Here is a 17,066-nt window from a genome sequence, read left to right as displayed (position 1 = left end):
TCTTTCAAATTCTGAAGGTGGCAGGGGTAAAATACAGGGAGCGAAAGGCTATTTAAGGGAAGCAGTGGTTGGGATGGGAGTGAGACAGGGTTGTAGCCTCTCCCCGATGTTATTCAATCTGTATATTGAGCAAGGAGTAAAGGAAACAAAAGAAAAATTCGGAGTAGGAATTAAAATCTATGGAGAAGAAATAAAAACTTTGAGGTTCGCCGATGACATTGTAATTCTGTCAGAGACAGCAAAGGATCTGGTAGAGCAGTTGAACGGAAAGGACAGTGTCTTGAAAGAAGGGTATAAGATGAACATCAATAAAAGCAAAACGACGATATTGGATTGTAGTCGAATTAAGTCTAGTGATGCTGAGGGAATTAGATTAGGAAATGAGACACTTAAAGTAGTAAAGTAGTTTTGCCATTTGGGGAGCAAAATTACTGATGATGGTGGAAATAGAGAGGATATAAAACGTAGACTGGCAATGGCAAGGAAAGCGTTTCTGAAGAAGAAAAATTTGTTAACATCGAGTATAGATTTAAGTGTCAGGAAGTCGTTTCTGAAAGTATTTGTATGGAGTGTAGCCATGTATGGAAGTGAAACATGTACGATAAATAGTTTGGACAAGAAGAGAATAGAAGCTTTCAAAATGTGGTGCTACAGAAGAATGCTGAAGATTAGATGGGTAGATCACATAAGTAATGAGGAGGTATTGAATATAATTGGGGAGAAGAGGAGCTTGTGGCACAACTTGACTGGAAGAAGGGATGGGTTGGTAGGACATGTTCTGAGACATCTAGGGATCACCAATTTAGTATTGGAGGGCAGCGTGAAGGGTAAAAATCATAGAGGGAGACCAAGAGATGAATACACTAGGCAGATTCAGAAGGGTGTAGGCTGCAGTAGATACTGGGAGATGAAGAAGCTTGCACAGAATAGAGTATCATGGAGAGCTGCATCAAACCAGTCTCAGGACTGAAGATCACAACAACAACAACAGTATACCAGCCTCTCCCCTTTCCCGAATGAAGGCCATTATCAAGGATAATGCTACACGGTTTAGCGTGAAGTTTCTAGGGTGATTAATTTTTTAATCAGTGTGCTTACTAAGTGGTATGCTATAATGTCGAACAAATTAACACATTTCGCAGAAATATTTTAGCAGTTTTACCTCTGAGGTGGTAACCTCGGCATCCAGCATGTCGACGATGGCGTCATACTTGCCGGTGAACTCCTGCTTGATCAGCGGGCGATCGAGCACCGAACCCACGATCTCCACCAACTGCAAAGCAACACGCGACACACCTCAGTACCTTCTGCAATATAGTGATCCACTGCAAAAGAAAGTTGCTAATGTATAACATAATTCAGAATGCACAATTTATTTACTGGACTGTTCTCAGTTAGTATACGAGGAGATTTTTTCATTCAATCATTCTCTGATCTAGTCTATCGCCTGTTGTGAATTACCTCGAAGAGAACGGTCTACTGACAAACAGTCAACATGGATTTAGAAAATATTGTTATTGTGAAACACAGCTAGCTCTTTATACACACGAAGTTTTGAGCGCTATTCAAAAGGGGTTTCTAACATATTTCCAAAAGGCTTTTGACACTGTACCACACAAGCGGCTTGTAGTGAAATTGCGTGCTTGTGGACTAACGTCGCAGTTATGTGACTGGATTCGTGATTTCCTGTCAGAGAAGTCACAGTTCGTAGTAACTGACGGAAAGTCATCGAGTTGCGCTCCCCAAGGTAGTGTTATAGGCCCTCTGCTGTTCCTTATCTATATAAAGGATTTAGTGGACAATCTGTGTAGCCGCCTTAGGTTGTTTGCAGATGACGCTGTCCTTCATCGCCCAGTATATTCATCAGAAGATCAAAACAAATTGCAAAAAGATTTAGAAAAGATATCTGAATGGTGCATAAATTGGCAGTTGACCCTAAATACATGAAAAGTGTGAGGTCATCCACATGGGTGCTAAGAGGAATCCGTTAAACTTCGGTTAAATTATAAATCAGTCTAATCTAAAGGCCGTAAACTCAACTAAATACCTAGGAATTACAATTACTAACAACTTAAATTGGAAGGAACACATAGAAAATGTTGTGGGGAAGGCGAACCAAAGACGGCGTTTTATTGGCAGGACGCTTAGAAAATGTAAGAGATCTACTAACAAACTGCCTACACTACGCTTGTCCGTCCTCTTTTAGAATACTGCTGAGCGGTCTGGGAGTACATCGAGAAAGTTCAATGAACAGAAGCACGTTTTATATTACCGCAAAATAGGAGAGAGAGTGTGAAGAACATGATATAGCATTTGGGATGGACACCTTAAGAAAAAGGCGTTTTTCGATGCGGCGGAATCTTCTCACGAAATTTGAATCACAACTTTCTCCTCCAAATGCAAAAATATTTTTCTGACGCTGACCTACATAGGGAGAAACGATCATCATAATAAAATAAAGGAAATTAGAGTTCGTACGGAAAGATATAGGTGTTCGTTTTTTCCGGGCACTGTTCGAGAGTGGAATAACACAGAATTATTGTGAAGGTGGTTCGATGAACCGTCTGCCAGGCACTTAAGTGTGATTTGCAGAGTGTCCTTGCAGACGTAGATGTAGATGTAGTTGTTTAAAAATTATTACTGTTGCACGGTGTGAAATGTCCACAACTTAGTGGCATACAAATCTGGAAGCGTCGACTGGAATGTCATTATCCTTGATACCAGATGCCCAAGCACAGGCTCGCTTTAACTGATCGTGAATATTGAGCTGTTGTAAACCTTAGGCGTTCTTCCCTGCACTCACTGTTTTGCAACTCTTCACTCTTTGGGCAGCAGTTATTAGTTTTTCGGTTGGACGGCAGTTTGCTAAGATGGCGATCAGTCAAGATAACAATGTGTTTAGCGTGCTTTCGTGTCAGGAATATTGGTCGATTGCACATGTCTGCAGCTCCAAAAGGGATGGAAAGTATCACACTTTCATAATGCGAATGTACTAACACAGATACCGACAGATCAGTGGAATAATGGAAAAATGAAGAAGTAATCATTATCGTTTAGTTTTGGAGCTCCAACAAGAGCCGTGTTTGAGGAATAATGGAAATTCAGCTAAAATCTAATTTAAAAGAATATTAAGTGCACCATCTGCAGGGATGTAACCAAAGTACACTGCTGGACATTAAAACTGCAACACCAGGAAGGATAACAACTAAAACAAATTTACTTATGGAGTGTATACAATGTTGTAGAAAGAATAAACGGTCAACTTTGTGGGTGATTTGAGGTTACACCGGGTCCGTATTTTAGTACATAGAGCTGTCACCTGCGGCAGCAAGAATAACTCTAATTCGAGTAGGCATCGAACCGAATTCAGATGTGATGACAGATAAGTGTATGCCACTCCATGGTGTTTCAGTTCTGCATCATACCAGAGTTCATCAATCTTTGCGGTTGGCGAATATTGACGTGTCATTCTTCCGGCAACCCATGATCACATGTTTTCAGTGGATGAGGTATCTGGGGAACTTGCTGGCCAGGGTAACAGTCGAGCAACTTCTACGTCGAAGGCGATCTGGACAGCAAGGCAACAAGCGGTCTTGTGTTGTCTTGTTGGAAAACAATGTCACGGAGACTTCTAATATAAGGCACTGCCACTAGCCTTAATACAGGGTGATCAAAAAATCAGTATAAATTTGAAAACTTAATAAACCACGGAATAATGTAGATAGAGAGGTACAAATTGACACACATGCTTGGAATGACATGGGGTTTTATTAGAGCAAAAAAAGTTCACAAAATGTCCGACAGATGGCACTGGACAGCAAAACGTCAGTAACTGCTACCGTGACGGGTGAGAGGTACGCCGATATGTTACAGAATCGCATCATCCCCAGCCTGGCAGATAAACACCTACTGGAACGTACGATGTTTATGCAGGATGGCGCTCCACCCCATATTGATAGACGCATGAAAAATCTCTTGCGCGCGTCGTTTGGTGATGATCGTGTGCTCAGCCGCCAATTTCGTCATGCTTGGCCTCCCAGGTCCCCACACCTCAGTCCGTGCGATTATTGGCTTTCTGGGTTACCCTAAGTCGCAAGTATATCGTGATCGACCGACGTCTCTAGAGATGCTGAAAGACAACATCCGACGCCAATGCCTCACCATAACTCCGGACATACTTTACAGTTCTGTTCACAACATTATTCCTCGACTACAGCTATTGTTTAGGAATGATGGTGGACATATTGAGCATTTCCTGTAAAGAACATCATTTTTGCTTTGTCTTACTTTGTTATACTAGTTATTGCTGATCAGATGAAGCGCCATCTGTCGGACATTATTGAACTTTTCTATTTTTTTGGTTCTAATAAAACCCCATGTCATTCCAAGCATGTGTGTCTATTTGTACCTCTCTACTTACATTATTCCGTGATATATTCAGTTTTCAAATTTATACTGACTTTTTTATCATCCAGTACATCAGAAATATAGCGCCTACTGTCGAAATTACTGGCTATGCGAAGCAGAAGTGATCTTGTCGTCCACCCAGTGGCGCTTTCAGGCCAGGGCTGTGACCAGCTGAGGACGATGTGTTGTGACAAGGCGGTCTGTGCATCACCTCAAGTCATCGCAAGTAGTTAACACTTATCTGCTGTAAGTCTCTGTATTTCCATCTTTTTAGAGATGGTTGCGGGACTCGGCTGTTCGATATGGGATGTCAAGTTAAACACATTTCAGCCGTCCAGTTTCCGAACTTATTTTATTTGGCTACCAGTTTCAGCGTTTTACTACTCATCTTCAGACGCTGACCGATGTGTGGGAAGATTCTACCTCGGTTCTGATCAGGTCAGTCAGCAGATGATTGCTGAAGTGATCGCTATAGCAAAGATCTACTAATACCAGTATTGCTGGCCATTGTTTTGATAAGAACCGAGATAGGTTCTTCCCACGCGTCGGTCAGGGGCCTGAAGATGGCGTACTAAAACACTGAAACTGATAGCCATATAAAATAAGTTTGGAAACTGGACGGCTGAAAGGTGTTTAATTTGACGTCCTGTGTCTGCTGTAAGGTTAACGCTGAGGATTAAAACGGCTGTGTCCTGTTCCAACCCCAAAGATAGTAGGTGTTGACAGATGTGAAAATTACCGAACTATCAGTTTAATAAGTTACGGCTGCAGAATACTAACACGAATTCTATACAGACGAATGGAAAAACTGGTAGTAGCCGACATCGGGGAAGTTCAGTTTGGATTCCGTAGAAATGTTGGAACACGTGAGGCAATACTAACCCTACAACTTATCTCAGAAGATAGATTAAGGAAAGGCAAATCTACATTTTTCACATTTGTAGACTTAGAGAAATCTTTTGATAATGTTGACTGGAATACTCTCTTTCAAATTCTGAAGGTGGCAGGGGTAAAATACAGGGAGCGAAAGGCTATTTACAATTTGTACAGAAACCAGATGGCAGTTATAAGAGTCAAGGGGCATGAAAGGGAAGCAATGGTTAGGAAGGGAGTGAGACAGGGTTGTAGCTAATCCCCAATGTTATTCAATCTGTATATTGAGCAACCAGTAAAGGAAACAAAAGAAAAATTCAGAGTAGGAATCAAAATCCATGGAGGAGAAACAAAAACTTTTAGCTTCGCCGATGACATTGTAATTCTGTCAGAGACGGCAAAGGACCTGGAAGGCAGTGGAACAGAATGGACAGTGTCTTGAAAGGAGGATATAAGACGAACACCAACAAAAACAAAACGAGGATAATGGAATGCAGTCAAATTAAAGCGGGTGATGCTGCGGGAATTAGACTAGGAAATGAGACACTTCAAGTAGTAAATGAGTTTTGCTATTTGGGGGGCAAAATAACTGATGATGGTCGAAGTAGAGAGGATATAAAATGTAGACTGGCAATGGCAAGGAAAGCGTTTCTGAAGAAGAGAAATTTGTTAACATCTAATCTATATTTATCAGGAACTCGTTTCTGAAAGTATTTGTATGGAATGTAGCCATGTATGGAAGTGAAACGTGGACGATAAATAGTTTGGAAAAGAAGAGAATAAAGCTTTCAAAATGTGGAGCTACAGATGAATGCTGAAGATTAGATGGGTAGATCACATAACTAATGAGGAGGTATTGAATAGAACTGGGGAGAAGAGAAATTTGTGGCACAACTTGATTAGAAGAAGGGATCGGTTGGTAGGGCATGTTCTGAGGCATCAAGGGATCACCAATTTTGTATTAGAGGGCAGCGTGGAGTGCAAAAATCGTAGAGGGAGACCAAGAGATGAATACACTAAGCAGATTCAGAAGGGTGTAGGTTGCAGTAGATGAAGCAGCTTGCACAGGATAGACTAGCACGGAGAGGTGCATTAAACCAGTCTCTGGACTGAAGATCACATCAGCTACAATGTGTCCTGTGGTAGGATCAACTGCATTGGACTCGGCAGTGTAAATCTTCGGAAAATTAGAAATCCCAAGGAGCCAAAAGTTCGGTAGTTATGTTTTTTTCTGTCTTTGACCATAAGCTGCTATACAAGAAATATGCAGTTGGTGCAGAGAGACTGCACAAAAATTCAAGTCCTACGAGAGGTTTACTGGTACCATTGCGGAGCAGCGAGATGCGGAAATTCAATGTTCCTTGGCATTTATGGTGTAAATGATAATAACAGTTATCCCCTGTACTGCTTTTGTTGGTGACCGCCTGTTGTTACTTTTCCTTTCCCACAGTGAAGACTTCCTGCATGATGCCTCTGTTCAACGTTCCCAAGCCTAAAAGACTGCTGGACTATTTGTTCGCACTAGTGTAAATACGCAAGCACGCAACCACGTGCTTATAGCAGGTCTGAAACAATTCTGCGAATGGAAACCTTACTGCGACCAATTGACACCCATAGTTTAAGGTAATTTCTTGAGCGCTCCGGCGCGGCGACCCATCTGGGCAATTTCAGAGATGGAATTGTATGCGGTGGGACTCACACACAAAGAGTTCCCGTCCTACTGTTTGTCAGTCCGTATTAGTTAGCGCTTCTGATTGCCCCTCTTGGTATCTCCTATCTTAACAATAGCGGCAGTAGTTCCAAATCATGACAGACGAAAGCAATCTGACAGTGTTTGTTCTGTTCGGTGTCTTGATCCACGAATACGTCCATCTTGTTTTTGTACGCAGATATGGGAATGGAACAACACTGCACGAAGGTTGAACGAAGTAAGTGTCTAGCAGAAATAACACTGCCCCGATAATTATGCTTCACAATCGGTCTCCAGCGTGACCTTTCAGCAGAAGATGTACTATCGCACATCACGTGCAATTGAGAAGCCTCCTTCTTGTTCCGTAAAATTCACTTTGGACGTGTTCTTACTTTCGACTGGGTTCGTCGAGCTCTCTCTCCCGATAGTCGAATTATTTTTTCGTAAGTCACGTTGCTCATTGCCAAAAATGGGTCGTTTAAAAAGTATTCTTTTTTAACTCTTAGTTCTCTGAGGTTTCTTCCAGGATCTGCGAAACTCAGTGCTGCAGAATTGCAAATTTCTGGTCCTTAGACAGGGCTCCGGCACGTCTGTTGTGCCCAATCACTGACCATGCAGGCAAAACAACGGAGAGATCCCACATGGGAGAAAACTGGTTCTCGGGAAGGTAGTTTGGGCCTCTGAGGGCAGCCAGACACTTATGTCCTGTCTTCACGACCTAGGCAGACGGGCTCGATGTCGCCAAGCGGACCACAAATGACAATATGCTGACGCAGCTTTGTACCACTGCATTCAACGGCCATCGCCGTCCATCTGCCGGTCGGTACCCATTTTTGGAACACAACCTACGACCAGCTTAGAGATAGAAGTGATGACACTTTCTGCAGGACCTGACCATCATTTTGCAGGACAATGCTCACGCACGTACAGTGCAAGCTGTTACTGATTTGTTTGATTGATGGGACTGCAAAGTGCTATACCACCTACTGCACTCCCTTGACTTAAGCCCTCGTGAGTTCAACTTGACTTCTAAACTGAAGGAAACACTTCACAGCATTCGCTTCAGAACTGCTACAAATTCGTCGGGAAATAGACCGCGCTGCTCGAACTGTCTATATCTACATCTACATCTACATCCATACTCCGCAAGCCACCTGACGGTGTGTGCCGGAGGGTACCTTGAGTACCTCTATCGCTTCTCCCTTCTATTCCAGTCTCGTATTGTTCGTGGAAATAACGATTGTCGGTATGCTTCTGTGTGGGCTCTAATCTCTCTGATTTTATCCTCATGGTCTCTTTGCGAAATATACGTAGGAGGGAGCAATATACTGCTTGACTCCTCGGTGAAGGTATGTTCTCGAAACTTCAACAAAAGCCCGTACCAAGCTGCTGAGCGTCTCTCCTGCAGAGTCTTCCACTGGAGTTTATCTATCATCTCCGTAACGCTTTCGCGATTACTAAATGATCCTGTAACGAAGCGCGCTGCTCTCCGTTGGATCTTCTCTATCTCTTCTATCAACCCTATCTGGTACGGATCCCACACTGCTGAGCAGCATTCAAGCAGTGGGCGAACAAGCGTACTGTAACCTACTTCCTTTGTTTTCGGATTAAATTTCCTTAGGATTCTTTCAATGAATCTCAGTCTGGCATCTGCTTTACCAACGATCAACTTTATATGATCATTCCATTTTAAATCACTCCTAATGCGTACTCCCAGATAATTTATGGAATTAACTGCTTCCAGTTGCTGACATGCTATATTGTAGCTAAATGATGGATCTTCCTTTCTGTGTATTCGCAGCACATTACACTTGTCTACATTGAGATTCAATTGCCATTCCCTGCATTTCAGTACAATTTTCCATTGTTACAACCTCTCGATACACCACAGCATCATCCGCAAAAAGCCTCAGTGAACTTCCGATGTTATCCACAAGGTCATTTATATATATTGTGAATAGGAACGGTCCCACGACACTCCCCTGCGGCGCACCCGAAATCACTCTTACTTCGGAAGACTTCTCACCATTGAGAATGACATGCTGTGTTCTGTTATCTAGGAACTTTTCAATCCAATGAAACAATTGGTCTGATAGTCCATATGCTCTTACTTTGTTCATTAAATGACTGTGGGGAACTGTATCGAACGCCTTGCGGAAGTCAAGAAACACGGCATCTACCTGTGAGCCGGTGTCTATGGCCCTCTGAGTCTCGTGGGCGAATAGCGCGAGCTGGGTTTCACACGATCGTCTTTTTCGAAACCCATGCTGATTCCTACAGAGTAGATTTCTAGTCTCCAAAAAAGTCATTATACTCGAACATAATACGTGTTCTAAAATTCTACAACTGATCGACGTTAGAGATATAGGTCTATAGTTCTGCACATCTGTTCGACGTCCCTTCTTGAAGACGAGGATGACCTGTGCCCTTTCCCAATCCTTTGGAACGCTACGCTCTTCTTGAGACCTACGGTACACCGCTGAAAGAAGGGGCGCAAGTTCCTTCGCGTACTCGGTGTAAAATCGAACTGGTATCACATCAGGTCCAGCGGCCTTTCCTCTTTTGAGCGATTTTAATTGTTTCTCTATCCCTCTGTCGTCTATTTCGATATCTACCATTTTGTCATCTGTGCGACAATCTAGAGAAGGAACTACAGTGCAGTCTTCCTCTGTGAAACAGCTTTGGAAAAAGACATTTAGTATTTCGGCCTTTAGTCTGTCATCCTCTGTTTCAGTACTATTTTGGTCACAAAGTGTCTGGACGTTTTGTTTTGATCCACCTACCGCTTTGACATAAGACCAAACAACTGTCAACACAACTGGCCCTGCTAAAAGTATTCCACGATTTCCACATCTCTGGCAACGTGTCATATACAATGCTGGTGACTACTTTGAAGGTCAGTAAAACTTTGAAACACGTATCTATTTTGTACGAGCTGTAAATAAATAGTTGCCAATATTAAAGTTCCAACCCTCGTATTATTCTTGCTGTGTTCTCCGGTCCAAATATTGATTTGAGGCAGTTCCCTACGCGGTCTGTCCTATCAGCCTTCTTCATCTCTGCGATACTGCTGCAACATACGGTCATTATACATGCTCATTTTCATCAAGCCTCGGTTTTCCTCTACAATTTTTACACCCCACGCTTCCCTCCATTGGCCGGCCGGAGTGGCCGTGCGATTCTAGGCGCTACAGTCTGGAACCGAGGGACCTCTACGGTCGCAGGTTCGAATCCTGCCTCGGGCATGGATGTGTGTGATGTCCTTAGGTTAGTTAGGTTTAATTAGTTCTAAGTTCTAGGCGACTGATGACCTGAGAAGTTAAGTCGCATAGTGCTCAGAGCCATTTGAACCATCTTCCCTCCATTACCAAATGACATTGGCCAAATTGACGACCTGTTGATCTCTTGATGCTGTCATTCCATCTCACACCGTATTTGAACAACAAAGTAGTTCGCCGGCGCCTGTAATCTGACCTGAGTCATTGTCAGCGCAGCTCCCCATTGTCGCCGGCACGGACGCGAGGCAGGCAGCGTGTGTTGGGACCTGCGTAAGCAGTGAGACAATGGCTTATCGGTTTGTAAATCGAGTTATACGGGATGTGTTTGTGGCAACGTGGTTGAATATTGCGAAGAATCGGGAAAAAGGATTTTTATGGAAGTGTACTGCATTAATTACCAAAAGGGAAGCGCTGTTGCTCACAGTGCTCATGTACATGCGAACATGGATTATTAACAAGATATTTGTGATTGTGTCACCGAGAAACCTTGTTACCATTACTCAACTGAACTCAGCTTCTTGCGTAAAAAGGTGTTAAATGACAGTACGACGCCGGTACTTATATACTCATGAGCCAAAACATTATGACCATCTGGTTAATAGCTTGTTTGTCTGTCCTTGGAACGAAATACATCACTGACTGCATATCAGGGGTCCGATAGTTTGTTGGTAGGTTTGTGGAAGTGTGTCACATTAGACTTCCACGCACTGGTCATGTAATTCACGTAAATAACGGGCCGCCGCTGATTTGCGTACGCGGTGATGGCGTCCGATAGCGACCCAAATGGGTTCTATAGGATCTGCATCAGGCCAATTTGATCGCCGAGACATCAACGCGAGCTCACTGTAATGTTCCTCAAACCTCTGTAGCACGGTTTTGCTCCGAGACACGGACAATTATACTGCTGAAAGGTGACTCGTAGCTGTCAGCTTGTTTTCGATTACTACCACAGGTCCCATGCAAGCGCAAGAGAATGTTTCCCATAGCGTAATACTGCTCCCACCAGCCTGCGTCCGTGGCGCGCTGTATGTTTCGAGCCACCGTTCACCTCGATGACGGCGTTTGTGGAGACAACCATCGACCTAATGTAGCAAAAATGTGATTCACCCGAAGATCCGACTCATTTAGGCCTACATTGATTGATGGTCCATTGAGCCCTGCAGTAGTAATTGACGATGTCCCTGACTAAACATGTAAACGCCGGCCGGAGTGGCTGAGCGGTTCTAGGCGCTACAGTCTGGAACCGCGCGACCGCTACGGTCGCAGGTTCGAATCCTGCCTCGGGCATGGATGTGTGTGATGTCCTTAGGTTAGTTAGGTTTACGTAGTTCTAAGTTCTAGGGGACTGATGACCTCAGAAGTTAAGTCCCATAGTACTCAGAGCCAGCCATTTTCAAACATGTAAACACATAACAATTTACGATGAACGGTGCGCTCCGAAACACTTGTGCGTGCAACACCATTGTGCTCTTTCTGCAGAAATGCCACATATCACAATCTATTCTACATTACAGAGCAGACAATCCTCTGTAACCCACTTCTGTGAAGAGTCGTGGACGTCCAATCATTTAGCAGCTAGTGGTAGTTTCACTGTCCTAACTCTTTCCGTAGATACTCACGACAGTAGCACGTGAACATTCGACCAGCTTCGCCGTTTTGGTTCACTGTATTTGTGTAATGCACTACTGGCCATTAAAATTGCTATACCAAGAAGAAATGCATATGATAAACGGGTATCCATTGGACAAATATATTATACTAGAACTGACATGTGATTACATTTTCACACAATTTGGGTGCATAGATCCTGAGAAATCAGTACCCAGAACAAACACCTCTGGCCGTAATAACGGCCTTGATACGCGTGCGCATTGAGTCAAACAGAGCTTGGATGGCGTCTACATGTACAGCTGCCCATGCATCTTCAAGACGATACCACAGTTCATCAAGAGTAGTGACTGGCGTATTGTGACGAGCCAGTTGCTCGGCCACCATTGACCAGACGTTTTAAATTGGTGAGAGATCTGGTGAATGTGCTGGCCAGGGCAACAGTCGAACATTTTCTGTATCCAGAAAGACCCGTACAGGATCTGCAACATGTGGTCGTGCATTATCCTGCTAAAATGTAGGGTTTCGCAGGAATCGAGTGAAGGGTAGAGCCACGGGTCGTAACACATCTGAAATGCAACGTCCACTGTTCAAAGTGCCGTCAATGCGAACAAGAAGTGACTGAGACGTGTAACCAATGGCACCCCTTACCATGACACCGAGTGATACACCAGTATGGCGATGACGAATACACGCTTCCAATGTGCGTTCATCACGATGTCGCCAAACACGGATGCGACCATCATGATGCTGTAAACAGAACCTCGGTTCATCGGAAAAAAGGACGTTTTGTCATTTGTGTACCCAGGTTCGTAGCTGAGTACACCATCGCAGGCGATCCTGTCTGTGATGCAGCATCAAGGGTAACCGCAGCCATGGTCTCAGAACTGATAGTCCATGCTGCTGCAAACGTCGTCGAACTGTTTGTGCAGATGGTTGTTGTCTTGCAAACGTCCCCATGTGTTGACTCAGGGATCGAGACGTGGCTGCACGATCCGTTACAGCCATGCGGATAAGATGCCTGTCATCTCGACTGCTAGTGATACGAGGCCGTTGGGATCCAGCACGGCGTTCCGTATTACCCTCCTGAACCCACCGATTCCATATTCGGCTAAGAGTCATTGGATCTCGACCAACGCGAGCAGCAATGTCGCGATACGATAAACCGCAATCGTGATAGGCTACAATCCGACCTTTATCAAAGTCGGAAACGTGATGGTACGCATTTCGCCTCCTTACACGAGGCATCAGAACAACGTTTCACCAGGCAACGTCGGTCAACTGCTGTTCGTGTATGAGAAATCGGTTGGAAACTTTCCTCATGTCAGCGTGTTGTCGGTGTCGCCACCGTGCCAACATTGTGTGAATGCTCTGAAAAGCTGATCATTTGCATATCACAGTATCTTCTTCCTGTCGGTTAAATTTCGCGTCTGTAGCACGTCATCTTCGTGGTGTAGCAATTTTAATGGCCAATAGTGTAATAATCTGTCCTTTGACAAAGTCGCTTATCTCAGTGGATTTCACCATTTGCAGCCTATATCCACGCGACGGTGATTCCCATCCGTCTCTGCTGTGCCTTCATACTTTTCATACCACGCCGCGTGCCCACAGCGTCACCAGACGGCATCCAACGTCGCGGTGGGCGGTGGTTGTAATGTTTTGGCTTACCAGTGTAAACCTCACTGCGGTACAAGGTCGCAAGATCTTATGTACTTACCAGTACAATAATGAACAATCAAGAGTTAATTGTAACCACACACGTGTGATAAGCTGTTTTCACATATACAGTGCAACATGTTATTCCACTGAAGGATTTTCAGGATACAAGCGACTGTATTTTCGAGTTTGTGCTATGTTATTCGGAACTCGCCTTGCTCTCCACGATTTTAACACTTTCAGGTGCGGTCTGTTACAGTGCGGAGAATGATTGCCGCCTAGGTATCGCCGAAAGGTGACTAATATAAACCATGTCGAGTTCGGATTAGACATCAGTGAACACATAAATGCACCACACTCGTTTTATTTTGTGATGTGCCATGTACGGATGTGGTAAATATCACAAGAAAAATAATAGCGATATACCATAATTACGACAGGCGCTTGCAGTACCTCATGAGCCGAATAAGTTGTACCCTAACGCTCTTTTCTCACCTTTCGATTTAGTATCTCTTCATTAGTTATTCGACCTACCCATCTAAATTTTAAAATTCCTATGTAGCACTAAATATCGAAAGATTCTATTCTCTTTCTGTCTATACTGCTTATCCACGTTTCACTTCAATATACGGTTATACTCCACACAAATACACCCAGAAAATAATTCCTAGCACATAGTTTTATATCAGATGCTAAAACATTTCTCCTTTCCTTACTATTAGTACACTGCATCTTAATTCCTCCAGCCATCGTCGGCTACCTTGTTGCCCAAACAGCAAAACTGGTCTACATCTTTTAGTGTCTGGTCCTAATCCAACTCCCTCCACATCACCTGAAGTAGTTCGACTACACTCCTTTACCTTATTTTACTTGTGTTTCTGTTCAAGCTAAAAACTTCTTTTCTAGACACTATCCCACATACATATTTCCGCTATTATTATGCAAAATTTAAACGAACGCAAAATTCCCAAGATTGGCGATCTTGTTGACTCGAAATCTGGCGCGCACTTCTATGCGAGATGCAACTAAACTTTGTCTAGAAACCTGGCAGAATATCCAAAGAGATTCTGGTGGTATGTAAAGTATGCTAGCGACAAGACACAAGCAATGCCTTCTCTGTACGATGGTAATGGAAATGCTAGCGATGACAGTGCTGCCAAAACAGAGTTACTAAACACAGACTTCCCAAACTCCTTCACCGAACAAGACGAAGTAAATTTTCCAGACTTATAATCAAGAACAACTGGCAACATGAGTAGCCTAGAAGTACCTATTCTCGGAGTAGTCAAACAACTTAAATCCCTTAATAAAAGCAAGTTTTCCGGTGCAGACTGTATAGCATTTAGGTTCCCTTCAGAGCTCAATAGTTAAGAATCATATACAACCGCTCGCTCGACGAAAGCTCCGTACGCAAAGACTGGAACGTTCCACAGGTCACACAAATATTCAGGAAAGGCAATAGGAGTAATCCACTAAATCACAGGTCCATATCATTAACATCGATATGCAGCAGGATTGTAGAATGTATATTGTGTTCGAGCATTATGAATTACCTCGAAAAGAACGGTCTATTGACACATAGTCAACACGGATTTAGAAGACATCGATGTTGTGAAACGCAACTAGCTCTTTACCCACTCGAAGTGTTGAGTGATATCGACAAGGGATTTCAAACTGATTCCGTATTTCTAGGTTTTCAGAAGGGTTTTGTCGCCGTACGTCACAAGCGGCTTGCAATCAAATTGCGTGCTTATGCAATATCGTCTCAGTTATGCAACTGATTTCGTGATTTCATGTCAGAGAGGTCACAGTTCGTAGGAACTGACAAGTGAGGGGAAGTCATCGAGTAAACCAGAAGTGATATCTGGCGTTCGACAAGGTGGTCTTATAGGCGCCCTGCTGTTCCTTATCTGTATAAACGATTGAGGAGACAATCTGAGCACCTGTTTTAGGTTGTTTGCAGATGACGCTGTCGTTTATCGCTAGTAAAGTCATCAGAAGAGCAAAAAATAAATAAATAAATAAATAAATAAATAAATTACAAAACGATTTAGAAAATATATCTATATGGTGCGAAAATTGGCAATTGACCCCAAATAATGAAAAGTGTGAGGTCATCCACATGAGTGCTAGAAGGAATCCATTAAACTTCGGTTACACGATAAAGGCCGTAAATGCAACTAATTACCTAATTACCTAGGAATTACAATTACGAACAACTTAAATTGGAAGAAACACACAGAAATGGTGTGGGGAAGACTAATCAAAAGCTGCATTTTATTGGCAGAACGCTTAGAAAATGTAACAGATCTACTAAGGAGACTGCCTACATTACGCTTGTCCATCCTCTTTTAGAATACTGCTGCGCGGTGTAAGATCCTTACTATATGGTTCAAATGGCTCTGAGCACTATGGGACTCAACTGCTGAGGTCATTAGTCCCCTAGAACTTAGAACTAGTTAAACCTAACTAACCTAAGGACATCACAAACATCCATGCCCGAGGCAGGATTCGAACCTGCGACCGTAGCGGTCCTGCGGTTCTAGACTGCAGCGCCTTTAACCGCACGGCCACTTCGGCCGGCATCCTTATTATATAGGATTAACGGAGAACATCGAAGGAATTCAAAAAAGGGAAACACGTTTTATCATCGAGAAATAGTGGAGAGGGAGAGTCACTTACATGATGCAGGATTTGGGGTGGAAAACATGAAAACAAAGGAGTTTCTCGTTGCGGCGGGATCTTTTCATGAAATTTCGGTCATCAACTTGCTCTTTCGAATGCGAAAATATTTGTTGACGCAGACGTACTTAGGGTGGAACGCATCATAATGAAATAAGGGAAATCAGAGCTCGTACGGAAACACAGAGGTGTTCGTTTTTTCTGCGCGCTGTTCGAGAGCGGAATAACAGAGAATTATTGTGAAGGTGGTTTGATGAACCGTCTGCCAGGCACTTAAGTGTGTTTTGCAGAGTATCCATGTAGATGTAGATGTAAAAATTTCAGAAGACAGTTGTAGTTTTACTCACATCAGTAGCCGTTTAATTACTCTAAATTTAATTTTTGCGTAGGTTAAAAAAAAAGTATTCCAAATTTTGAGAGATGGTAGTATGGACCAAAGCAAGACAATAATGTCCAGTAAACGCATACGTTAAGAGCTACGAGCACTTGTTCGTCTTCGTTACTGTGAAACACATTTCTTCTACTCCAAGCCGTTTACGATCGCGAACGACGCACAGAATACAGTAAACAACTGAGAACCCTTTCCTTTGTTATTGTTCATGGATACAGCCTGTCTGTAAACATGTGATAGCGTTGTTACTTTAAACCATATTCACAGTTCTGGGTAAACGCAATGCATACATTAGTTGTATTGGAAGCAGTATGTGTTTCATAAGTTCGGGAAATGCCTTTCATTGCAGTTTTATTTCCGCACTTACCAGCGCAATGGAAGCTTATTATTCAAACGGGAAATAGCATAGTCGGGCTCGACGGTTGCTTCCATCGCCTAGACCGCAACAGAAAATGATGTCGGCCATTTCCTGTGTGAATAA

At 43.3% G+C, this 17,066-nt stretch overlaps 1 protein-coding gene across 1 annotated transcript in view; it reads right to left on the bottom strand.

Annotated features, from left to right (window-relative positions):
- The window catches only part of LOC126252221 (dynein beta chain, ciliary), a 769,797-nt gene that overhangs the window by 654,944 nt on the left and 97,787 nt on the right, over nucleotides 1-17,066 (bottom strand). Inside the window, exon 10 of the mRNA XM_049953092.1 lies at nucleotides 1,163-1,273. Within this exon, the coding sequence (XP_049809049.1) occupies nucleotides 1,163-1,273 (111 nt within the window). The remainder of the gene's footprint in view (nucleotides 1-1,162; nucleotides 1,274-17,066) is intronic.

This window comes from Schistocerca nitens, chromosome 4, assembly GCF_023898315.1.
Source record: "Schistocerca nitens isolate TAMUIC-IGC-003100 chromosome 4, iqSchNite1.1, whole genome shotgun sequence".
In the NCBI taxonomy this organism is placed as follows: Eukaryota; Metazoa; Arthropoda; class Insecta; order Orthoptera; family Acrididae; genus Schistocerca; species Schistocerca nitens.
This window is presented reverse-complemented; position numbering and strand designations above follow the sequence as displayed.